Source organism: Lolium rigidum, chromosome 6, assembly GCF_022539505.1.
Source record: "Lolium rigidum isolate FL_2022 chromosome 6, APGP_CSIRO_Lrig_0.1, whole genome shotgun sequence".
Lineage (NCBI taxonomy): Eukaryota > Viridiplantae > Streptophyta > Magnoliopsida > Poales > Poaceae > Lolium > Lolium rigidum.
The window spans coordinates 113,876,800-113,903,148 of NC_061513.1; the positions used below are offsets into that span (position 1 = coordinate 113,876,800).

Sequence of the window (26,349 nt, forward strand, 5' to 3'; positions counted from 1 at the left end):
GTCACCTAAGAAATTATCTTTGTTATCGTTTACCTACTCGAGGGCGAGTAGGAACTAAGCTTGGGGATGCTTGATACGTCTCAAACGTATCTATAATTTCTTATGTTCCATGCTTATTTTATGACAATACCTACATGTTTTATACACATTATATGTCATTATTATGCGTTTTCCGGAACTAACCTATTGACGAGATGCCGAAGGGCCAGTTGTTGTTTTCTGCTGTTTTTGGTTTCAGAAATCCTAGTAAGGAAATATTCTCGGAATCGGACGAAATCAACGCCCAGCATTTTAGAATTCCACGAAGCTTCCAGAACACCGGAGGGGGGGGGGGGGCCAGAGGAGAGCCACAGGCCCACCAGACAACAGGGCGGCGCGGCCCAGGGGGGGCGCCCCCCTTTTGTGTGGCGCCCCCGTCAGCCCTCCGACTCCGCCTCTTCGCCTATTTAAAGGTCCTGACCTAAAACCTCGATACGGAAAAGCCACGGTACGAGAAACCTTCCAGAGCCGCCGCCATCGCGAAGCCAAGATCTGGGGACAGGAGTCTCCGTTTCCGCACGCCGCCGGACGGGAAGTGCCCCCGAAGGCATCTCCATCGACACCACCGCCATCTTCATCAACGCTGCTGTCTCCCATGAGGAGGGAGTAGTTCTCCATCGAGGCTAAGGGCTGTACCGGTAGCTATGTGGTTAATCTCTCTCCTATGTACTTCAATACAATGATCTCATGAGCTGCCTTACATGATTGAGATTCATATGAGTTTTGTATCACTATTCATCTATGTGTTACACTAGTGATGTTATTAAAGTAGTCTATTCCTCCTCCATGGTGTAATGGTGACAGTGTGTGCATCGTGTAGTAGTTAGCGTAGGTTATGATTGTAATCTCTTGTAGATTATGAAGTTAATTATTGCTATGATAGTATTGATGAGATCTATTCCTCCTTCATAGTGTGATGGTGACAGTGTGCATGCTATGTTAGTACTTGGTGTAATTGCAATGATCTATCATGCACTCTAAGGTTATTTAAATATGAACATCGAATGTTGTGGAGCTTGTTAACTCCGGCATTGAGGTGCTCTTGTAGCCCTACACAATTAGTGGTGTTCATCATCCAACAAGAGAGTGTAGAGTGGTTTTATTATGTGATCAATGTTGAGAGTGTCCACTAGTGAAAGTATGATCCCTAGGCCTTGTTTCAAAACATCGAATCTCCGTTTATTTACTGTTCTGTTGCATGTTTACTCGCTGCCATATTTTATTCAGATTGCTATTACCACTCATATACATCCATACTACTTGTATTTCACTATCTCTTCGCCGAACTAGTGCACATATATACATCTGACAAGTGTATTAGGTGTGTTGGGGACACAAGAGACTTCTTGTATCGTGATTGCAGGGTTGCTTGAGAGGGATATCTTTGACCTCTTCCTCCCTGAGTTCGATAAACCTTAGGTGATCCACTTAAGGGAAACTTGTTGCTGTTCTACAAACCTCTGCTCTTGGAGGCCCAACACTGTCTACAAGAATAGAAGCACCCGTAGACATCAATGCTCACTTTGAAATTTGTTTCATTCTAAAATGTTTAGTTTTAAAAATATTAATTTTTTAAAAAGTAATTTTGAAAAATGTTCGGTTTTCTAAAACTTCAGATTTAAAATGCTTTACAACTAAAAAACCCAGAAAATAAAAGAAAGAAAAAGATAATGAAAAAAGAGGGAGTACCTTTTATTGGGCTGCGGCCGGGGGAGGCCCATAAGCTAGTGCTTCAGGCGGGAGGGAACTCGCTCCCGCTTAATGGGGGCAATAGGAGCTCCCGTAGACATGGACGTATTGCTCTAGCAACTCGATGTGGCCGAAGCCAAGCATGCTTCTTGGGCTAAGTCGTGTGGACCAGTATGCATTGGTTTGGCAAGTGAAGACCCCCGCCTCATGTATGTATATATAGTCTTATTTTAAAACTTCTTCTATCTATTTTCCCATCTTACCATGCACAGATGTTTATTTATTCCGTCTTTCCCCGATACAAAATCCTGTCCAACAAACTACACTTTGCTTGTTCTTTTTTGCCTTTCCACGTCCCTTCACATGCGATTGTGTAGTAAGTTTTCTACAAATAATAATGTTCACCATGTTCTCATTTTGTTGGTCTGCTCTATATATACTCTCCATCACTTGTCCCTACTGAGCTAATAACTGTGCTAGATCATCAAGTATTTTCTAAGCTACAGCTTGTTACTAAGAACCAGCTAGAGCCTAGATGGGTGCAATTGTTGTAGGTGTTGTGTGGAGGTTGTGCATCTCTATAACTATTATAATTATGGTGTATGTTCTTCTTGGGTATCTGGACCAACGGGCAACTCGTCGTCGACAAGCTGATATTAGGGTAGCATTTTCTCAGGGAAGGCCGGCTCGTCAATAGAAAGATGTATCAAAGATCGTGACTGAGATTTCTGAATCTTCATCCCTCTCTTCGGTCGAACATCCTTCAATGATATTTCTAACCTTGGTGGAAGGAGGGAGCCCCCCCCCCCACAGCTTAGCTCGCCAACAATGTGGATGTCAGGTGAAGCGGGTGAACTGCACTACACCTACACTGACATGGTAAATATCATATCTTCCTTCTTGGGGGTACCGATATGGTTCTATTGATGCATTAAAATGTAGATAGATCATCTCCTGGACCCATCCTAGCTAACCGTGAGCCTAGTTTTCCCGATGGTGACTGCAAAACGTTCTACGCTTGGGCGTCTATATTTGGTAATATTCATTTTTGATTTATGTAACAAGAAAGGAAAAGAAAAACATCTGGCCGGACTGACCACATCCTAATAAACCTATAATGTGCCCTCCCAAAAAATAAGATAAACCTATAATGTGGCTTACCATTTTGTAGTCACGTCCAAAAAAATATCCCAAATGCTAAAAAACACTCGGATGCTGGTTGGCTCATCGTGCATCCGTTTGGTGGCCGTCCGATCGAGTTGATCCGCGCCGACCCTATGGTCCCGTTCCGACAGCATGACACCTGGATCCAGCCTAGCCTTATCTTCTCCCCAACCGCACGGCCTCGACCGCATCCTCCGTCCTCTCCGGCACGCCCGATGTGCGTCGTCGTCTCCTATCCGGTCGCTGCCGGCCAAGCTCCGGCCAACACCACCATGCCCTCCCGCACGCCGCTCGACGCGCCTGCCAACGCCCCAGCGCTATGCCGCTCGCCTCACGGAGGACTCGCTCCGCCCCGTGCGTGAGCGCCGCCGCTGGCCCGACTGCTGCCGGTGAAGCTCACGCTAGCATCGCCACCCGCACCGCACGACGGTAGACGCGTGCCCCTGTACCCGCTCCCAGCGCCATGCCGCTAGCATCACGGCCGCCCCGCCTTACCCCGCGCATGAGCTCCACCGCTGGATCCCCTGAGGAACCCCTGTCCGTGGTTTTTGGTCTCCTCGTCTACGGCGACCGTAAGCGCTGCTGAGCCTGTGTGCCGCAGCTGGCACGCTGTGGCCGCCTCGCGCCTCCATCTCGCCATCGATCGGCGGGCGCCGCTCCTCGCCGCGGCCCGGGGGATCCGAGCGCTCGTGGTGGTACCTGGACGAAGATCTGCGAAGACAGAGGTACCCCCAATTCGAATCTCTATCTCTCTCAATTCGGTGTGTTGAGATGCAATTCACGCCCATATCCGGAGTAATTTCGTGGGGATTTATCTGGCCGTGACTACGTCCCGTTCAGTTTTGTGTGTGCATGCCGCAGGTTCAAACCATAGGGAAGTAAATCTCGTGTAAATGTTCATGGCGCCCATGGTGTGTACAATGTCATCTCGCTGTGCCAATTTTCTCTTTACTGAATTAGTTGAGTGGTGCATATTTGGGTTAGATTTTCAAGTGCTTACTACCAATTTAAATTTAAATTAGGATTCCTCTTTGTACTATACCTCGGGTCGTCCCCCTCCTGGGCGACCTAGGGCGGAAACCCTAGCCGCCGCCGCCGCCGTCCTCCCCTCCTCCTCCCGCCCTCCTCGTCGTCCCCGGAGGTCGTCGCCGGCGAAGCCGGGCGCGGCCGGTGATGGGGGCGGCGGGGCTCCTCGCATGATCCCTCCGTGCGGCGGAAGGAGGCTAGCCTCCGCACGGGGGGATGGCCCCGGACCGTGGAGGGTGGTGGCGGCGCGGCCCCTCGCCGGGAGGCCGGTGATGGTGGCGGCGGCATGGCCTTGATCTGGGGGCGCAGCTCTCCTCTTCCTCGTCGCGACCTTCGGGCGGGCGGTGATGGGGCGGCGTAGCAAACCCGGAACTCGGCGGCGCGATCCTCTCCTTCCGTCCTCGCCTCGGCATCGCCGGGCCAGCGGTGATGGAGACGGATCTCGCACCTGCTCCTCCTCATGGTTTGGGACCACGGCACCAAGGGCGGCGGCCCCGGATGGCGGTGGCGACGTCGACCTCGGTGGCGGGTGGCGGGCGTGGTCCTAGGGTCTCTCTTGCGTGAAGAGGAAGACCTACCGGAGGCCTGGACTCGTGATCTAGCTGGAGTGTTGAGTTCCGGAAGGCTCCGCCGGCGAATGTAATAGTGCTTTGTGCCTGGAGTTTGCTGGATCGGTGGTATTCGGTCGTGCGCACCCATGCTTTTATTCCGACTGTTTGATCTGGAGGGAGCGGCGCGAAGCTCTTTTTCTGTGTTGACATCAAGTGACTATGGATCCATGATGAAAGTCGGAAGAAGAGAAGTACATGAAGGCCGGAGGGGAGGACTAGCTAAGGGAGGTTCAAGTCTTCGCGCTGTTGAGGGACTTGCTTGGTGTTCCGGGCCTCACAACAGCGGTATGATAGTGGGGGCGACAACATATGTGAAGTTCGAGTCCTACCTTTCGAGTGAAATCCCAAGGTCCGGCCTTAGCTGGTTGTGCTCGGCAATGACCTTGTTGGAGGCATTGTTTTGAGAGTGGGGACTATCTTCGAGGTGAAAACCTAAGATCGTTGATCGGGCGACGATGGTGTTAGAGCACCTGTTCCCTTCTTGGAGGCGTCGTTTTGGAGAGTCCGTACTTCGGGTGTTGTCTTGGCGGTGGATGTATTGTTGTTGTTAGGCCCGAGATACTGTAGCGGGACTTTTATTTCTTAGTTTTCTTTTCCTTTTTTGGCTGTGTGCATCCGTAGTGCCATTAGGGTGGTGCGTTGTTGCAGAGGCTGGGTGTAATTGATATCTTTTTGATATTAATATATTCCCTTTATCGAAAAAAAACCAATTTAAATTAGCTCATGCGATTAGTAGCATTGGTTTGTAAATTGGCAATTTGGATAGCTTTTTGCAGGTATTATATGTGAGTTTTCTATGGGTGTTCTGTTCCTCTTTTTGTAATGCCATGAAAATATCTGTGTTGTTTTTATTTTAAGCTCTCTACTCATGTTATTTTTAAGGTTCCATCATACAGTATAGATAGGTTTGTTTTTTATCAACATTGTTTTTAAGTTGGCTTTCCAACATTGGTTGAGTTATTACCTGAATCTTATTAAGTTGGCTTCAATGATGGAGAGATTCTTTTTTGAATCTAAGTAAGTAGGCTTCTCAATTTTACAATATGAAAACATGTGGTAATCGGCCTCGTCCAGAGCACGCTTTCGTGCTCTGCATGGATGGATCAAGCTGCAACAGTGGTTGCTCATGTATGAGCCATATAGATTGCTAGTACTACATCTTCACAAAAACCAAAAGGCAACTACTAGTATATCTAGTTACAGGTGGAATTTATTTGCTAGCTACCTAGATGAAACTGTTTGAGCGATTGCACTTTGCATCTTGTTTCCATTGATATTTCATTTTGCAGTGAATGATGCAAAATGACTGGTGATATCTGGCATTTACATTGAAATTCATTCATCAATCTAGTAGTGTGTCATTCAGCTGCAACATGTAGTACTGAACTATCTGTATTTCTGATTTATATTATTTGGAGACAACTCACTATTCAAACCTGATGTTGTATCATTATTATCCTCGATGTTCTCGCGACAAATTTGTAATATGACATGTAGTATGCACCACAGTAAGTTACAACTCTGAATGGAAACACTTTGTCTGCTATGTGTTCAAGATTGTGTTCGTTGTGATATTTGATTCGTCAAGTCCCAGCTGTCCGATCTTCACTTATCTACATGACATAACAAATTCAGGGGCAATATAGACATTACCTAGCTCATTAGCCCAAGCCCTATAAGTCCAAAAGGTGGGAAACAATCTCTACTAATCTCTACTAATAAGTTACAGATCGGTGGTGTTGGTAGGTCTAAAAAACCGTAACAAATTTTCGTCCGTCAAAAAAACCAAAACTCCCACTTCGTATCTATCAGATCGATCAGATCGCTTTTTTTCTGGCCAGCGAGGAAAACCGGAAGAAAACCAATGAGACTCCCGTAGACGCACGTATCCAATTCCAATCTAAAAGGAACCATCGTCAACCACACCTATCCAAAACGGCAGCAGTCCTGGTTTGGTTCGAGCTATCCCTTCGCAAGTCATGGCAATGGCAAAGCTCCCTCTGTCCTGATCGGGAAACAAAAAGAAAAGAACCGGACAGCAATCGTCTGTATGTGGATCGATTGGAGCGTACGGCCGCAGGGTTGCAACATATCGTATCCTGATCGGCCTCTCCTCGATGTCAAAGTAGAGAGTCTCTCAGCCGCACCACCGAAGTTTGGCCCTTTCCCTGTGGTGGTTGCGATCTCCCTTCTATACCCATGGCCGATGAATCGTCGGCGCGCCCTCCACGGCGAGGCAACTGGCCCGGCCTGGCCTTCCACGGCGAGGACGAACGGCACAGCCCCTGGTCTGGCAGTCCCCATGCAATGGCTGCAATCTCCCAGCGATCGATGGATGCGTCGGCGAGAAACCTAGCGATGCGTCGCCTCTACTCTTCCCCTCTTGGCTACCGCCAATCGCGGCCCTCTCCATCCTGTCGGACGACCTCAATAGAGATGGCGGAGGGAGGGATTATGAGCATCGATGACCGCCGACGAGGACGACGGGAGGAGCAGGGCGGGTACGCGACTGGGCCGTCCTAGCACGGCGGGGGCGCACAATTAGGTTGCTTCCGTCCTGGCCGCCACTACTGCCTCCACCCGCGGCCGTCTCCAGCCTGTTGGACGACCTCCTCCTGACCTCCACATAGACGACGGCGGGAGGGAGTGTCAGCATCCGTGCCTGCCGACGAGGATTGCCGGGAGGAGCAGGGGAGGGTAAGAGGCGGGGAAGTCCGATCGCGGTGGAGGTGCACAATCAGGCTGACGATTTTGGATTTCCACGGCTACTCCAACTTTCTAGGACGAAGGCGTCCTGTTCATCGGCTTGGGTTGGAGCTGCGTATCAACGCTTCAGTTGGTTTATCCCCTCAGTTTAACGGGGTGATAACACTGAACCATAGTGTGTCAAACCAGTTGCAACTTGCAAATGATTTACTCCACTTAGGGAATTAATGATTGCAGATGGTTTGGTTTTGATTGCAATTGCAGGTGAGTGAAACGTGAAGAAATACAAATCAGAACATAGTTTACTCACGTTCAGTAGTGAACACCAATTTATCTCAACGAGCAGCATACAGATCAATCAAAATCATGATTATGCTCTAAATTTGGATTTTATACCTAACATACATTTTACTGACGTAGGTCTGCTTAGGTCAGTACATGGTGGAATGTGTTCACTGCTCAATGTAAAGAATATGGAATAACAATTCTCTGGTATATACTGCAAAATTCAGTTGCAACTTGTCTGTACCAGGGTGTGAATAGTTAAATATCTTCAGCTGAATGGTTAGTATGGGTGTCGGCTTGCTACTGTATTGTATCTTCTGAATAAAAAGCTATGAATTACATTGATTTGAAGAGTTGCACAACGCTACTAGGACTGGCAGGTTTGACTTTAGATTAAGGAGTTTACTAAACGGCTTAGGTATAACCAACAATAACTAGGCGTCTGTAAAAAAAACAATAACTAGGTGTATACATGTCGCATCTGAAGTGTTACGTATACATGCAAAGTATATTGCCGATGTGTTATTTTCTATATTATTTTTAAGTCAATAATTTTAGTGTTCCGCTGCAACGCGCGGGCATATGGCTAGTAGTTTATAGGAGCTAATCTGCACCGCAGCTTATCCCCACAGTAATCCATAAGCTTGCTTCGCTGTAAGCATAAACCCAAAGAAGTGCCCAAGTTATCTTTATATAGTCTATGTTATTTTTTTTTTTTGGAGCAACATGCACAAGCTGGTTACTATGAATTAATTAATTTGTATTCTCAACATTCCTAAATTGGCTACCAAAATGAATTAAGTTGATTCTACTAACATGCTTAAGTTGTGTTTTATTGTCTAGTTGGTTTCCTTTGTTTTGGAGCAACATGCACAAATTGGCTACTTTGAGTTAATTATGTTGTATTGTTAACATGCCTAAGTTGGCTACCGAAATGAATTAAGTTGGCTCTACCAACAAGCTTAAGTTGTGTTTTATAGTCTAGCTCGGTTTAGCTGGTTTTCTTTTTTGGAGCAACATGCACAATTTGGCTACTTTGGGTTAATTGAGTTGTATTGTCAATATGCCTAACTTGGCGACTGAAATGAATTAAGTTCTACCAGCATGCTTTAGTTGTGTTTTATAGTCTATTTGGTTATCTTTCAGTTTTTTTTGAAGTAACATGCACAAGTTGTATTTTACAATATGCCTAAGTTGGATACCGAAATGAAAATTAAGTTGGTTCTACCAACATTCTTAAGTTGTGTTTATAGTCTACTCGGTTTTTTTTAAGCAACATGCACTAGTTGGCTACTCGGGTTAGTTAAGTTGTATTGGTCAATATGCCTAAGTTGGTTATGAATTAAGTTGGTTTCCACCGTCATGTTTAAGTTGAGTTTTATAGTGTAGGTACTTTACTTTTTGGCGCAACATGCATTAAGTTGGCTACTTTGGTTAATTAATTAAGTTGTATGTCAACATGCCTAAGTTGGCTACCCAAATGAATTAAGTTGGTTTTAACATGCTTAAATTGCTCTCTCTAGTATCAGTCCCAACTTGGGTTTACTACAAAAAATAAGTTCCTTACGCATCTTTTAACCAAGTTGATCAATTAACAAGCCTAAATTGCATGATAATGGTTGCTAAAGTTGGTATTACCATCTCGAACCCTACTCACGTTATAGTCCCAGCTGGTGCTCAACACCATCTTAAGTTGTACTGGTACCTTTTTAAGTTTTATCGGTAGCTTAGTTGGTTAGCGAATCAAAATAAGTTGGGTCATCAACACAGTTAAATTGTTTACTGAATCTAACTAAGTTGGCTTCTCAACCTATACTTTTAGGTTTATTTGTGTGTTCATCTTCTAGTTTAGTTGGTTAGTCGAATGTAAGTAAGTTGACTTTTGAACACATGGTTTTAAAGCTTGTCACTGAACCTAACTAAGTTTGGCTCCTTGACAAATTTAAATTGGATTTCATTTGTGTTTTCATCAAATAGGTTAGTTGGTTACTGTACCTTGGTAAGTTGTCTCATGAAACATGGCTAAGTTTGGTTACTGAATCCAAATTTTTAACTTGTTCTCAAAATTTTAAACTATGTTTGTTTTTTGTGTCTCGTCTTCTAGGTTAGTTGGTTGCTTAATTTAGTTAAGTTGGCCTCTAAACAAGGCTAAATTAAGTTTGGTTATTGAATCTGGTTAAGTTGCATACTAACATGAACATAGTAGTTTTCTCACAATGAATTGAAATCTCTCCCTTTTTCATTGCAAATTTGAGGTTAAATTGGCTTTTGAACGCGACTAAGTTTGATTACATTTTCTATTTATGTTAGGTTACCGAATCAAACCAACTATCTGTGTCTCATCTTCTAGGATAGTTGGTTTTTAAATTTAATCAAGTTGGCTTCTGAACACGGCTAAGTTTACTTACTTAATCTGCCATAAGTTGGCTAGTCAACATTTTAGCTCGAGGTTTATTCTTTATGTCTCGTCATCTACGATAATTGGTTCTTTTGTGTTATTTTTTAGGGGAAAACTTTGTTCTTGCTGATCTGGGGAAGTTGCAAGCTTCAGTCATGTGCTTGGATCCATGGAGATTTGGAGGAGGAGGAAGAAGGACTAAATTTGTCGGACATCTAAATTTAACTGCTGCAGGTGCTGCATGGAGATTCTTGCAGATACGGAGGGAGGAAGAAGAGCCGGATCAGTTTGTCTTTGCACAAGTATCTAGAGGAGAGGAGAGGACGAGAGAGAGAGGGTTCCGTGGTGGTTATGCTTTTGATGCGTTGGGTTAGGTCGGCTATGCATGGTTGTCTGTTACTTTCACTGACGTGTTTGAGGTGTTCAGTACGTACCTTTTCTTGATTAAGTGCTGGGCCAAACAAACCAGCATCCGGATGTTAGGTCAGACAAACCAGCATCCGGATGCTGGGATTGACAACCCAGCACCGGATGCCACCTAGCCGCGTCCAAAAAATATATACATCACGTTTGTCGACTTGGATAAATCAAAACCAGCTGGATGATGTCATGACTTCACATGGAAATATATATAGAGAAAAAAATACAAGGACATAGCGGCGACCAGATCGTTTTGTTTGTCGTCTATATCCTTCTGCCATTTCCTTCCACCTCCGGCCGTCGACGATTGACGAAACCCGGAAAATACTTTGACTTGCTCGCCGGTCGCCAGCACCATGTATGCGCCGCATTTCTCCTCCTCGTCCTCTTAAGATCAGTGCGCCATCTTCTTGCTCAGCCTGCACGGCTGCGCACTTGTTCCCATGGCTCACTCCATCCACTATGGCAGCCTTCTAGTTGCTACCGCTGTGGCCGCGTTGCTCGCTGCCAGCGAGGTGGATGGCATCGGGTTGAACCTCCACCACCGCTCCTCGCCGGTGGTCCGGCGGTGGGCGGAGGCGCGAGGGCACGCCCCCGGCACGTGGTGGCCCGAGGCAGCAGCAGATGGCACGCCGGAGTACTACTCTGCTCTGTTCCGCAACGATCGTGCTCTCTTCGCCCGCCGGGGACTCGCTGCCAGCAACGGCCAGGGTGAACTGGCCTTCTCCGGCGGCAACGCCACCTTCCAACTTGAAGGATAGTACGTGCACCCCGCCCTCTCCTGTTCTTGCGTGCCGGCCAGCTGAAACTCATCTTAGCGTCGGTGTTTGGTCGCAGCTTGCACTACGCGGAGGTAGCGGTGGGCACGCCGAACATGACGTTCCTGGTGGCGCTCGACACCGGCAGCGACCTCTTCTGGGTGCCCTGCGACTGCGAGCACTGCGGCAACGCCACGGCGCAGGGAGACCAGAAGTACAGCCCGAGCCGGTCGTCGACGAGCAAGACGGTCACGTGCGAGCACGCTCTGTGCGACCGGCCCAAGGCCTGCGCCACGCGCAACAGCAGCTGCCCCTACAACGTCCGGTACGCTTCGGCCAACAGCTCCTCCTCCGGGGTGCTCGTCGAGGACGTTCTCCACCTCTCCCGGGAGAAGCAGCACGGCGGCGGCGGCGAGGCGGTGCAGGCGCCCGTCGTGTTCGGGTGCGGGCGGGAGCAGCAGAAGGGTGCCTTCCGGGATGGGGATGGCGTGATGGGGCTCGGCATGGGCAAGGTCTCCGTGCCCACCTTGCTCGCCAGCAGCTTCTCCATGTGCTTCAGCGACGGCGGGGTCGGCCGGATCAATTTCGGCGACGCCGTCGACCCGGGCCAGGCACAAACGCCCTTCATCCTCACAAACCCGCAGTGAGTTGCCGCTCCACCCAATCGGTTCTGTGGCGCCTAGATGTCGGCACAAACAAACAGTAATTGGTCGGCCATGTCTTTTGTGTCCAGTTCAACATACAAGATCGCCACCAGGGGCATGAACGTGGAGAACTTGGACGTGCCGCTGGAGTTCCAGGCGGTTCTGGACTCCGGCACGTCATTCACATACCTCGCCGACCCAGTGTACACGGCGTTTGCCTACGAAGTAAGTGCAAATTCAACACGGACCTAAAGAATCCCAGACAATTCGATTGTCTTCTGTAATTCATGAATTTCTAGTACAGTACTACAAAAGTGAGCTATATTCTCTGGGTGCATTGCAATTTGCAGCTGATGTCCCAGATTAATGACACAAGGGCCAACCTTAGCGCCTCTATCCCATTCGAGTTTTGCTACGGGTTGAGGTACTGACAAGGATCACTTGCATAGTCCTGGTTCAGCTGTAACTAGCTAGTATCACTTGAGCTAACTGTTAAGTAAAAATGCAGTCCCAACCAAACAGAAATCTACATACCGGATGTGAGCTTCTGGACCAAGGGAGGAGCCAAGTTTCCTGTCACACGGCCTTTCTTCGTCGTCGCCGATCGCCATGGAAAAGGCGCCGTCGGTTACTGCTTGGCGATTCTCAAGAGCGAAACCGACATCAACATCTTCGGCCGTAAGCGTGCTGCTCTCTTCCATATTTCCACTTCTGTTTTCCTCCCAATGTACTGATGATTTACTAATGGCGAGAGCAATGCGCAGAGAACTTCATGACGGGGCTAAAAATCGTGTTTGATAGGGAGAGGTTCGTCCTGGGCTGGAGCAAGTTTGATTGTGAGTATATACACGCGTGCAGAACAAACATTCATCATGACTTCCTGGGTGCTTAGTGCGATAATACGAATTGCAGGTTATAGAGATATGGAAATGGAGGATGTTGGGAGCGCTGCCCCTGCGCCGGCAACTGCACCTAGGCCAGCCACGGCATAATGGAAGAACGATGTAGCCAACGGGTCAAACCCTGCGTCGCTGCCCATGCCCAAGCCAGCCAACTCTGGTCATACTACCAGATTTGTATTCCATCCTTACATAGGTCAATAATAAGATCGATTTTGCTTATAGTTATAGAGTATGTGTGTTTGGGCACGGCACACATATATTCTGACTGAATAAGCTGCAGTTATTGACACCTGTTGCTCATAATTTCTGGGAAAGAACTGACCCATGTCTCCGCAAAAATTACACTTGGCTCGTCAGAACAGCAAACCAATCAACATGTCAAACTGTGTACAAATAACAGTTGTACCGACGATAGGGAATTGGCACGCAGTTTGCTCGGTTTCAGTGACAAATGAACACCTAGTAAATTTATGAGCAGAGCAAGACAGGCGCATATTTGAGCATCCCCTGACTTCATCGATGGAGAGCCTTTGGCAACAATCACTGACAGAAATCACACATGTTGCCATGAATACCATAAACCATTTAAATCTGAAATGATTTGATGTGGACATCAGGTACAGACAAGGGCCTCAGGGCATCTCCAACGGGGCGATCCAAACCGCGCCCGCGCGTCCGGATGGGTCCAACCGGACAAAAACGCGGCCCAGCGCGCGGACCCATCCCTAAAACGGATGGCCGCGGCGTCCGGGACGACCCAAACCCGGTCCAAATCTGGGACGAGTTTGCGTGGCCGCGGACGCCGGATGCTGGTCGCTCGCGTCCTCCCCTTGTCCGCCCCTGGCCCGCCTGTCTCGTCTCCCAAAACACAAACCCCTCGCACACATCTCCCGCCGCTCCGCCGCCGGCCAAGGACCGGCGATTTGGGAGAGGCGTCGACGCCGGCCACCGTCGTCGAGACGCCGGCAAGCGGGCGGAAGCATAGGTCGCGGCCCCGCGCTGCTCTCGCCGCGTCGTAGCAGAGTCGGAGGACGCCGTCGCCGTCGCCGCTGTCCTCCCACCGTCGCGAGACCTCCCGCCGGTTCGCAGCTCGCGCCATTGCCGCCGGAGGTGAGCTCTCGTGCACCGTGTTTGCGGACCGCAAGTCGGCCGAGACGGCCATGGCCTGCAGGTCCCTACAGACGCACTGGATGGCCTCCGCGTGCGAGGTGTTCGATGAAATGGGCATACTAAAATTTGTCCCTTTTCATCTGTAGATCATGGTGGACAGCGACGACGACTAATTCTTCAAGAACTTCATCGACACGTCGTCCGACGAGGACTCGGACGATGAATTTTTCACGGATGCTGCGCTGATCATCCACGATCACATTGTCTCGCAGATCCCCGTGCACCAGGGGTACTTGCCGGGGCGCGCCGCCGCCTTGGACCGCAAAAGAGAACGCGGCCACGACCAGCTCTTCACCGATTACTTCCAACCCAAGGCATTGTACACGCCGGCCTTGTTTCGCCGTCGTTTTCGGATGTCCAGACCGTTGTTCCGCCGGATAATGGATGGCGTCAAGCTCTACGACGACTACTTCCACGCGAAAGTGGATGCAATTGGCAAGGTAGGCCTCTCTTCGTACTAGAAATGCACGGCAGCGATTAGGATGCTTGCATATGGCGTTGCCGGTGATTTCGTAGATGAGTACACGCGCATGAGTGAGTCTACCGGCTTGGAAGCGATGTACAGGTTCTGCAGAGCTGTGATCGGTTCGTTCGGAGAACAGTACCTCCGAAAACCTAATGCAGAGGACACAGCTCGTCTGTTGTCAATCAACGCTTCCAGAGGTTTCCTGGGATGCTTGGCAGCATAGACTGCATGCACTGGGAGTGGAAGAACTGCCCCTTTGGTTGGCAGGGGGCATATAGTGGCCATTCTGAGGGGTGCACAGTCATTCTTGAAGCTGTTGCTTCACAGGATACATGGATTTGGCACTCATTCTTTGGAATGGCTGGCTCGCACAATGACATCAATGTGCTGCAGCGCTCTCCGGTGTTTGATAGGCTAGCGTACGGTCAGTCCCCGATGTGGATTTTGAGATCAATGGCCACCACTACACCAAGGGGTACTACCTTGCCGATGGTATCTATCCACCTTGGGCTACACTCGTGAAGACAATCCGAAAACCCAACTCGGAGCAGGAGGCAAGGTTTGCCAAAGAGCGAGGAGGCAGCCCGGAAAGATGTCGAGCGGGCGTTTGGCATCCTCCAAGCTCGTTGGGCTATCGTCGGACACCCGCCGGAGCCCGGGATGTGCAAACTCGTGGGAGGTGATGACTGATTGTGTAATCATGCACACCATGATTGTTGATTGTTGAGATAGAGCGGGGTGATTCACTATATGATAATGACTCGGGAGGGCCAGGGAGAGTTGGTTACTCCTCAAGGTGGCCCGGCATCATTCCAGGAAATTCTTCATGCACACCATGAAATTCGAGATCTAGCTGTACACAACCAGCTGCAAGCAGATTTGATCGAGCACGTCTGGCAGCATGTAGGCAACAATGCTGCAAACAACAATGATGAAGGAAATCCGGAAGTCTAGATCATTTGTATCGTTTTTTCATTTTTTTTGAATAATACTATATCCTTGATTACGTGGACAATGTAATGTGTAATAAATTTTGAGCATTTGAACTATTTTATATATTTTCTACAATTTATTTTGTGTTTTTATAGTGAATTTACAAGAAAAAGTACTGTACGGGGGCGCGACCCAAACCTACCGCGTTGGGTGTAGGGCGCGACCCAAACGGACGCGCGGACGCGGGGCTCCGTCCGCGCATCCGCTCGGCCACCCAAATGGCCCTAAACGGACGGCCCAGCGCGTCCGTTTTGGTCGCCCGGTTGGAGATGCCCTCACTAATGTAGGGTGGACTACCTCCAGCATAAAAGCTAAGCATTGACACAGAGCTACATCTATCGACCCAATTAATTCTTTGTAACTCTAAAAAAAAAACTAATTATTTGTAACCTCGAAACCGCCCATTAGAGCAAGTACAATAAGGTACAGTCAGCTGGCTATAAGAGATAAAATATTATAAGTTTGCTTAGTTGGAGGAGAGAGATTAGGAGAGAGAAGAGAGGTGGGCTACTATCTAATAGCCAGCTCTAGCACGTGCTGCTAGGCACTATGTGAGACTAAAAGGTGGACCATGTATTGTAAAAGTAATACACTTTTATAGCTTACTATTGTACATGCTAGCTATAAGTTGACTATAGATGATGTGGCAAATTGATATAGCCGACTGCTGGCTATACTATTGTTCTTGCTCTTACATACTCTGCCAGCAGCGTACTCGTTTATTCACTCGGCCATCAATCTAGCAGTTGTTGTCATTATTGCCCGCTCCTGGCAGCTCAGGATCTTTCAGTCGCGGATTGTTGGCGAAGCTGCAGATTACGGAAAAAAGAAAGTGGTTATATGATCGATGAAGTTGAATTTGCCAAACCTGTAAAAATTTGCACAGCATATGTGCATCGGTTCCGATCCACCTATACCTGGTCAGAGGGATGTTCTGGAACGCTCCAGATCTTGGGATCGCTCCACAGAGATCGTTATTTGAGAGATCTCTGCAACACAAAGGAAGGAAGAAATGACTTTCGCAGAGAATCTCTGCAACAGAAATGAGGGAGACTGAAAATATTTGAAGTTCAACTATACTTACAGAATCATTAGATTGGACAGTCCAACCAATTCCCTTGGGATTGGCCCACTCAGATTGTTGTGCTCGAGTCGCCTACAAAAAGCATCATCATCCAAACCATATACTCCAAAATAATTGCTCCAAAATGGATGTATCTAGACACGGAGGAATTTACAAGGGTATCACTAATAACGACCGTGAACGACAAGGATAAACGAGGTAAAATATAAGAAGAACATCAACTTACAAGTATTTCAAGGCCTGCAGTTCACCCAGTGATGGAGGGATATGCCCTGAAAGGTTGTTGTTGTACAAGGTCAGGCTAATCAGGTTCTTCAAATTACCAAGCTCTGCTGGGATTGTTCCTTGAATATTGTTCTGATGAATTTCCCTGTTCATACGCCAAAACATTCAACAAAACTGCACTGGGTCATTTTTTTTCATATCCAAAACAGAGCTTCATAGTTAAACGGCATTTTTTCATGTTTGTTTTTGAAATAACAATATGCTTGCCGATATTCCTCGCAAAAAAATGCTTACCAAGTTCATCACAACAACCAGGTAGGAGGTTATATCATTATGATATCAGAAGCTAGGATAGCAGAGAGAAAATAGATGGGTTCAGATTGCTCACATGTACTCTAGCTGGTCCAGATTTCCAAGCTCAGGTGCAAGATGACCGGATAACTTTCGAAAACCAAGATCTCTGTAAACAGATAAGCGAATATTCAGATGACCGGAGGCTTTGAAAATTACCAGTACAAGATCTAAGCCACCCCAAAGGAAGAAATTTGCATGCTCACGTTTCCAATCCGAGCGTACATGCAAGACCTCAAATCCAAGAACATGATGAGAAGAAAAATGTAGTCACTCACAATCGGATGACGCGCTTGGTGATATTGTCGCACTCGACATGGGTCCAGGTGCAGGGGTCGGTGGAGTACGGGTTCCAGTTATTCAGTTCACCGGTAGGGTCTTGTAGGCTGTTCTTCAGGGCGGTGAGCGCATCGTGGTCTTGGTTCGCCGCCACGGGGCCCAGAAGTGCGACTGCTGCTAGCAGGAGGATCGCTATGGCGGTGGTCGATGTTGATCGTAGGGTTATGGAGGCCATGATGGTGGGCTAGCTGGTGGTACGATGATCTGATGATGATAATTGCAGCGGCGACTAAGGTTTTATAGACGAGAAATTTTACAGTCCTCCCACACTATTCTTGTAGAGGGTCGGAGTAAATAAATCTTAACGTTCCAATATGTCATTGCACCCAATAACGGCATGGTTATTCGTAGAACTAAATGCAAAGAAGTATCGAATGGAGGGAAACAATGAGAACCAATCTGAGGTTGGGTGGTTAGGATGGTGGTTGTACCTCCAGCCCACCAGTTCAAATCCCAGGTTTGACATATGTGTATCTCATGAAGGCAGAATATTCATTTAGTGGGAGGCGACGTTCCCGTCGACAGCTGTGGTGACTTCGTCAATTTCAAGATTCAATCCGCTTGCTTAGTTTTCCGGAGGTGCTTATTGGGGTATGGTGTGCGTGTGTGCGTTCATAGGGGTGAGTGTATGCATGTGTATGTGAGCATCTACGTTTGTACTGTGTTTCTCAAAAAAAAAATAGAGGGAAACAATACATACATAGAAAGAAGGAAACCCCTCTCAGAAAATCAATGTATATAAGGAAAAAACCTCCAGGCAATCAATCACCCGTATATTTCTGTCATCAATTTATTTACCAGATCTATTATCATTTTTCGACATTTATCCAACGTTATCAAAATATTGAATCACACTAATGGAGGCATATGTTGCATTTGCATGATCCACGATATGCTCCCTTTGAAGTTCTTCAGAAAGGAACCATTTGGGTGCAGGTTCATAAATCAACTTTATCAAACATCCAAATAAAATGATAGTAACCTATTGTGAAAGTTGTCCACATATTCAAATCCAGATTGTTTTAAGCTATTGCGAATTTAAAGTCAACCACTATTGCGAGATATTTAGTTATAATTTAAGAATTAAAATTATATCTTAAGATATTTCGCAAACTATTTTGTGAAACTATTTGATATGATTATGAAGATCCAGCTGCACATGGCTAACATTTTATAAAACGTTAGTATTACACGATTGTTGCTGATTTTATTTGATATGATTATGAAGATCCAAAATGATAGTAACTCGTTAGTATTACACGATTGTTGTTGATTTTAGAAAGCATGATATATGTGCCCATTTAATGCATTATTACTAATTATATACTGTCAGTTACCTAGCGAAGTAAATAAAAACAGGATGCACTACACCATAAACAGGCAATCAGAGGCCAGGACTACGTCCCTGAACCCATTGTTCGCCGACCCAGTCAGCGTGCGTCGTATGTGCTCAGTTGCGGCAAGTTCTGCTGTAGAGAGACCGTCCATGCCTTCAGCAACTGCCAAAAGGAAAGCTCCTGAAGCATCCAGGATCTCGGCACCCCAACCTGGTCGGAGCTCATTTGGGAAGAGGGTTGCATCCACATTAACACAAACCTTACCTGCTGGTGGTGGATTCCAACGATGAACCAAGTTGGAATCACAACTGTTAGCAGGTCTTAAAACAATGCATAATTATGTTCTCAACGTATGCCTTGATCTTCCCAACGGCATAAAAGACCTCTGTCATTCCTAGCGTCATTGCGTGCCTCCCAGATATGCCAGCAAGTTACCGCAAGGACTGTGACCTAGACTGCACTCCTGGGCGCCAAGAACTCAAACAGCCACGGTTTCATATGCAGCAGCGACTTCCTGACTAGACAGATTGCCAAACAGCACGATTCAAACAGACACGTTAGAAACAGATGTTGTACCCTCTCAGATTTCTCATACACAAAAAGCCCTCGTCTTTTGCAGGTATATGTCTGTGTTGTAAGTAAACCCGTCGGCAAGCAATCGGGAGCCACACTCCTTGGCATGAACCTCTTGCCACGTCCAGCATTGGCCCGTCAGAGAAAAGGGATTCAATTTCCTTGGAGGGGGTTGTGAAAGAGTTCTTCTGCCTCAATTCTCTCCTCCGAAGTGGCCATGTATTCAAGGCCAAAGGCTGACTTCCTTTAAACTGTCCATCATAGATGCCTTAATGGCACGATCCTCATTGCATGCTCAAGGCGGTTGGTTTCCATAAGAGCAAGTACAATAGAGTCCAGTCAGCTGACTATAAGACATTAAATAATATATTTTAGATGAGTTGGAGGAGAGAGAAGAGGAGAGAGAATGGAGGTGGGCTACTATGCAATAGCCAGCTCTTGCACGTGCTCCTAGGCACCTTGTGAGAGTGAAAGGTGGGCCATATATTAGTAAAGTACTACATTCTTATAGCCAACTATTGTACATGTTAGCTATATGATGACTACAAATGATATGACATCTTGTTATAGCCAACAGTTGGCTATACTATTGGAATTGCTCTAAGGAACGTTACGGGAAGCCAGCAGCTCGCTTCCGTCCATGCCGACCACGGTACCGACAATCAAATAACCGTTGTCCATTACTACCATACTGTGTTTGTGAAATCAAATAAAAATGCCAAACGATAGCAGCATCTTTTACGCTTTCACAATCAAGTTGGGAGCTGGATGTTCTGGGCGGAGAGCAAGTGCAGTTCACATGTAGCTGGACGCCTGGACAAAGCAGTTGGGAGTTCAATGTATGGCTCGACGAAGCGTAGCCCAACTCGAGCGAGCTCGTTTCTGCTGCAAGAATTCTGGTCTGGGCTGCATGGAGTAAGCGCATACATTTCTGCACGGATGTGTTGCAAAACATAAACCATGTCAGCGATCCCCATTGCCGTCTTGGACGAGTAGCAACCACATGAGCCAAGAATAGGCCTCTTGAATCGTTCCTACTTGGCTCCCTGAGCATCCTGATATTTCCTACTTTCTAATGCCACAGGTTTCCCAGTCATATCAGAGCTCAAATTTGGCCTAGCAAAGTAATAGCAAGTGATATTGCAATTTTAGTTGTGATAAGTTTAAGGATGGCTCCTGCCAGAATAGGTCTCAACATTTCTGACAAGCAGTAGGCAAAATTTGTTCAAGGACTTCTAGATCAGATACTTGGATGAGAGGTAGATGGGTCATTCCTCTACCCGCACGAACTTTGTCACGTAACTACCAATAATAATTAGAGAGGCCAGCAGCTGGGAGAAGGCGGCCGGATTTGCTCCATGGACAAGCCGTATGATCAGATCCAGCCCTTCCTGAGTCGAGCCCACGCAAGGGCAGCGACTACAGTACCCCCGAAATGAAAGAAACCTGATGCACGCCTTTCACCCTGAAATTTTGAACAAGCATCAGTTCTCCTTAAGACCAAGTAGGCATGACAAGCACAAAAAAATTAATTGATATCGCAAATAATATCTGAATAGAACATCATCAACAATATTTGGGAAATAAGAAGAAACTACAGATTTCTAATTAGTGTGAGATATTAATATTATATGTGGCATAGCTTCATTGTCATACTAAATGGATCAAGAAGGCAGACCAGACATTATCTTAAAGTTTATTCTTAAAATGCAATAATCAGACAAAAAGGTTCAAAAATAGAAGACAAACCAGGAAAGGCTACAATCCAAAAGATTTAAGATCAGCAATACACAAAATAATTCACCTGGATAATTAGTACTACCAGTCACCCTACACATGAATATTGATTCAGATGTTTCAACCTAAGGTTAATTTAAGAGCAGGAACTGCACAGTCAAGAAAAATACAAAAACAGATGAATGCAATTCATAAACTTCCAAACAACGAATAAATGAAAGTAGCATCCCACACTCCTGTCAAAAACGCATGACCCATCATCTTAAGCAACAGTCTCACCGATAACATTCACTTATTATGCGAAGAATACCAAACAAAATTAAAGTTATATATATACCTCTCGGACCCTCCACAAATCAAGAGCAATCCAACAAACCCCCTGAAACCAATAAGTTCAAAGAAATTCGTTCACATTCCAAGCACACGCATGCTTTACCAAATTTTATGAAGAAAATGAAAAGATGCTCACCAATGCGGCAGCTGGAACAGGAACGAGGAAGTACAGATAGACTCGTCCCTTTGGATTGAGAAATGTGTAAAGAAAGAAAATGGCATTAACTGCGGCACTTGCACCCTGAGGGACATGAATAAAAAGGGTATTATGTAGTGTAACAAGTAGGAACTTATGTACAGTATCTTTGATAGGTGACGGTGCTCTTTTGTTGGTTCCATATAATGTTATGTGTAAATCACCACATCACCTCTGATTGCCACATCTGCCTTCTAATTAATTATCATAGGTACCAGATGGTGGATAGTTGGTTCAGTTGATAACATTCACTATTTATATGAGATATTATTGAATCATTATCAAGACAAACAAAAAATGTAGTGTTAGAACAAGATATTACGTACAATCCCAGAAGTTCTTGAACTGTCCCCCTCTACATGACCCTGCAAGAGAAGCATTACTTACTAAATCAAGAATATTATCATGAAACTTTATAGTTTGAACAATAAAATTCCAATTCAGTGCAGGTCATTGTACAGTCCTATCCAAGATAAACATCACACGGTATGTTACCTGTTTCCCTGGACCTGCAAAAGCTTTTTCTACCAAGTAGAATGTGGATCCAACAAGTGCGCCTGCTATGTACAACTTCGATAGAAAAGCAGGACCAAAACTGCTAGAAATCTGATGCAAAAGAAAAATGAAACAAAATCAATGAAGTGGAAGGCAATAAATGGACACAAGAAAAACATGTGGTAACTATTCCCTGAAATTTGAGATGGATCAAAAGAAAAACAACATAGCTTGCTGAAAACCATGCAATTATTCGTTAAAGGGAGCACTTAGGTGCAATGTTTTCTTTTCATTGCAATGGACAAACCCTATCATACATAATTTTTTTTCGAAATGGGGGCTGACCCCGGCCTCTGCATCAATTGATGCACGCAGCCCTCCTATCATACATAAATGTACCAATAATGTTAGACACCATCTCATACTGAAGCTGTTCTTGGTTTAGGTCTACTGGTTTACTGGACCTGCAAAGAGATAGCATTTCTGCATTGGGCCCTGATCAATACTCAACTATTGGGTCGACTTCTATATATACCCTCAAAATTTTGAAACTACTAAATTCAGCATCATTAGTATGTCATTTGAAGAACTTGGATCTCACAAAACATTGTCAATTCAAACCAGTTGAATGTTATTTGATTAATGAACGAAAAAGCTTGGTGGTAAAAGTATCATCATTTAGGGATGCAGCTGGGTTTGATCACAAGAATGTGATTGAAATCAGTGGCGTACAATGAACTTTCCAAAGTCTGGTCATACGAGAAGCCAGAGTGTCTAAAATGCAGCCGCTTCATGCAAATCACCGTACATTTCAACTGTGTCACCCTGCCAGCAAGACTAGAGTCCTAGGATTAACTCGTGGCCTGACACAAGGACGGTCGTGTGCTTTCCACCAGGATAAGCTCACACATATTTAGAGCTGTATATAAATAGTTAGGATTTGACTTTTTCATAATACTTGTATATAACAGTTTCCTAAAAATATTTGTGTATCGTTATATACGTGGAGTATTACAGTTTGAACCACACATATAATCATACAAATAATAACCAGCAAAAATATCTTGCAAAGTATATTTAGTTAGAAGAAAAGGTAAGATCAATTTTTTGAAACTTCACACTGAAATATTTTTTTCATAAAATTAATAATTTGACTATTTAGAGACGTATATTTATAACTAAAGATTGCAATAATAGATACTAACATTATTTAATATACCTATCACTGGTGCATGAAAAAAGTATGTGCCCATACTTTGTTGCTAGATTATGTAGGGATTCAAGATCTCATATACAATACACCACATTATCTTAAAAAGGAGAACATAGAAGACCTCCATATGTTATTATGTATGGCCGGGTACATGTTACTGACAGAACATTTTGTGTGTATTCTAATTTTAGTCAAATGATTCTAATTTGAAATGATACAAATTATTTGTATATGTAAAATACCTTCCTTTGCCTTACAGAGGTAACTGGTGCAATGTTGCCTATAGTTCTAATAATGAACTAATTGGTGAAATATGATTCCTTCTGCTCTATGATTATAATTAAGAAAATTCACCAATATATATGTTTACAACATTTCCTTCTATGTTTTATTAAAAACTTTCATATTTATTGTTTATAAAAACAATATCTACCCCCTTTAACTGGAGTAAAATAAATCTACCCTATTGATCGCACAGATTCCGATACTTCTATGCGTTCATCAATCGACAAAGAAATAAAAACATCTCCTGTGTCACTTGATCAAACTTTTATTTACGTATAAAATTCAGTTAATTGATCTGTAGAATCTTATGCCAGATAGAGCACATACGGGTCCAATTAAGCCATAGCCATTGGGTACTAATATAGTATTAAATATTGCCAAATATAAATTTTCATAGCATTACTACCACGATCATTCAGCACCGCACCACAATTTTATGGAAACAATGCTTATAGCCTGGAAAACACACATATAGCTCTACAGATTTAATGCAGTACACTTGCTCAAAGGATCAATACTGACTTCTAAATAAAATTACCTTAAATGTGTTCCCTTTCATGTTAAGTACAGTTGGTCCAAAAAGTTTGTTGTGAATTCTTTCTAAATCTGCTAAACTGTGCAGGTGCATGGGGTTGTTACTACTAGCTCCCTTCCAAAATGTAAGCTTTTTTTAGAAAGCTATTAGTTTTCTAAAAAGGCTTACATTTCAAAACGGAGGTAGTAGTAGTATTTACATTTTACAATCCAATGAAAAGGTGCGCTCCAGAAAAGCATTTTATTGAAGTACATTATTACGATAATTCATTAGTCGTGCCTCAGTTTAAGTTCAGTAAGATAACGTTGGTTCGACTTGCGACATCGATACGCTGATATAAAATGTTTGGGGACGTAAACACCATGCTACATTACATTCGGTTTTTAGGAAACGTGAGGATAACATTTTGACCACAAGGTGGTGCGGGGACACCAGAACTGTATCTGCATTATACTCCAAACACATACAGGGCATATTTCTAGCACGCAACAACAAACAGAGGAGAGAACTCCCTTACGGTTGAACCGAAGAAGAAGAGACACATCATGTTGTTGAAGAGGTGCCGTGGCTCCGCGTGGCTGAAGGCGCTGGTGAGCAGCGTGTGCAACCTCCCGCTGCCGAGATTCTCCAGCGAAATCTGCTCACCAACAACAATCAAATTAAATCCCAATCCGTCAACCTTCAGCAATGGAATCGAAGCAGCAGACCCTTGGATTGGTCACTGACCGTGAAATGGTCCCTCATGAAACCCGGATCGGCCTTCTGCCAGAGCATGTAGACGGCCACATTCGCCACCATGAGCATCAGCACCGCCCCGTCCGCCGATGGTACGAAGCGAGCCCTTCCGGTGAAACGGAAATTAAACCAAAATGACCAAACAACAACCAAATGCTGCTTTTTTACTGATGAAAACGAGTACGAGACAGAGCCTCACCAGAGACCGCGGCGGGGGGGTGTGGACGACGAAGGGGGGCATCGGGCGGATCCCTTTCGCTGCAGCGAGAAGAGCTCGAGCGACCCGGCGGCGCGCGCGGCCAGCCACCGCTTGGCAGCGGCGCGGGCGGCCGCTGCGCTCACCGGCAGGAGCGTGCCGGCGCTGCGCCACGGGAAGTGGGACAGCGGGGAGCGGGATGCGGCTGCAGGCGGGGAGGAGGAGTGGAGGAAGCGGCTGTGGGGGATGGGCAAGGTTCTGGGTTTAGGAATGGCGGTGCGGAGGGCTTGCTGCGCGAGGAGAGACCGGAGCTGCGGCAGCCTCCTCCCCATCGCCATTTCCGCTCACCAAGGCTGCCTCCGGCTCCGCCGACGATTCTACCACTTCGGGGCCGGCCGTGGGTGGTGTTTGTGGTATCGCCCGGTGGGGTTTTGCCGCTTTTGGTTGATCAAGTTCCGATTTTTTTCCTTTTGGCAGTGAATGTGAATGAGGATCGATTCGCAACCTCCTCCCGCAAAAAGAGAAACGGGACGCGGCGCTCGCGTCAAGCACGTCTTGTTTTCTGTTCTGGGCAGGCTCGTGGTCCGTGAATGCACGAAGCAGCAACGGCCCACAGAAAGCGAGAAATACGGCCCCCAACACTGGCCCGCAAAGTACTGGTCTGTTAATGATAGGGCATCTCCATCAACCCAACCTATTTCAGTCACTAAAAGTTGTAAAATTGGCTGACGTCCATGGTATAACCCTAGTCTACGCCTCATCGTCGTTGGGCACCTGGGTCAGGTTGACGAGGTCCGGGATCACCCATGGCTAGCTAGGAACCGGCGGAGCAAATGGCTGTGCGGCCGGTGGTGGAGGTGGAGCGGCCGCTGCTACCCACGGGTACGAGGGTGGATGAGGCGGCACCGAGGCCTGTAACACCAGATTGAAGCTGTCTTCCTCCAACAGGCCTACCGGCATGTGCTCGATAGCGTACTGGGGCCTCAACGGCGGTAGCTCCGATATGAGGATGCCTAGCCTTGTCGTCTCCTCCTCGGCTAGTTCTTCCGGTAGCTCGATTTGCATCCCCTCCTCGAGTGCCATCTAAATATCGTGGAACACGCTGGCAATGAAGTCGTCGGAGTCGTCCCGCACCACCCAACCCGGGATGTGTCTTCGCCCCACATTTCCTAGGGCGAGGGAGGCGGAGGAGGTGGCAACTTACGCCGCAGCGGCCGACGAGGCGGTGGAGGCGTTGTAGTCCCGGTCACTAAGGAACCCCGCCTTCCGCCTCTTGTTGGTTTCGTGCCGGCGATAGTCGTCCCACATGGGGAGTCGATGAAGTACGTGGGGTCATCGCGAAGGTCCAGCGGGAGAACGACATGCCTGCGCCGGATCTCTTCAAGCCGCTCCGGGCCGGACCGTGGCACCAGCGGGATGGGCACCCGCGCAGAGCTGAGGCGCC

The 26,349-nt window shown here is 46.4% G+C and overlaps 3 protein-coding genes and 1 long non-coding RNA gene across 4 annotated transcripts; 2 read left to right on the forward strand and 2 right to left on the reverse strand.

The window, feature by feature from the left end:
* The first annotated feature begins 3,517 nt into the window (after positions 1 to 3,517).
* On the forward strand, positions 3,518 to 10,362 carry LOC124663096. The gene is made up of 2 exons (XR_006990383.1): positions 3,518 to 3,617; positions 10,027 to 10,362. It is a non-coding gene; the product is annotated as an uncharacterized LOC124663096 (long non-coding RNA).
* Positions 10,363 to 10,619: 257 nt separating this feature from the next.
* LOC124666759 (aspartyl protease family protein 1-like) lies at positions 10,620 to 12,956 on the forward strand. Its single transcript, XM_047204087.1, has 7 exons — positions 10,620 to 11,098; positions 11,176 to 11,739; positions 11,830 to 11,965; positions 12,091 to 12,164; positions 12,249 to 12,418; positions 12,505 to 12,576; positions 12,653 to 12,956. Exons 1-7 carry the CDS (start codon positions 10,782 to 10,784, stop codon positions 12,730 to 12,732), a joined length of 1,413 nt encoding a protein of 470 aa, XP_047060043.1. The 5' UTR covers positions 10,620 to 10,781; the 3' UTR covers positions 12,733 to 12,956.
* Positions 12,957 to 16,010: 3,054 nt separating this feature from the next.
* Positions 16,011 to 17,445, reverse strand: LOC124663144 (leucine-rich repeat protein 1-like). The gene is made up of 6 exons (XM_047200879.1): positions 17,210 to 17,445; positions 16,969 to 17,040; positions 16,582 to 16,725; positions 16,356 to 16,427; positions 16,189 to 16,260; positions 16,011 to 16,080 (listed from the first exon to the last, which is right to left on the reverse strand). The coding sequence occupies exons 1-6, from the start codon at positions 17,443 to 17,445 to the stop codon at positions 16,011 to 16,013; spliced, it is 666 nt and encodes a 221-aa protein (XP_047056835.1).
* Positions 17,446 to 20,555: 3,110 nt separating this feature from the next.
* LOC124663145 (RHOMBOID-like protein 12, mitochondrial) lies at positions 20,556 to 25,243 on the reverse strand. The gene is made up of 8 exons (XM_047200880.1): positions 24,909 to 25,243; positions 24,701 to 24,815; positions 24,492 to 24,611; positions 21,942 to 22,052; positions 21,773 to 21,811; positions 21,387 to 21,491; positions 21,255 to 21,296; positions 20,556 to 20,645 (listed from the first exon to the last, which is right to left on the reverse strand). The coding sequence occupies exons 1-8, from the start codon at positions 25,241 to 25,243 to the stop codon at positions 20,556 to 20,558; spliced, it is 957 nt and encodes a 318-aa protein (XP_047056836.1).
* Positions 25,244 to 26,349: the final 1,106 nt, after the last annotated feature.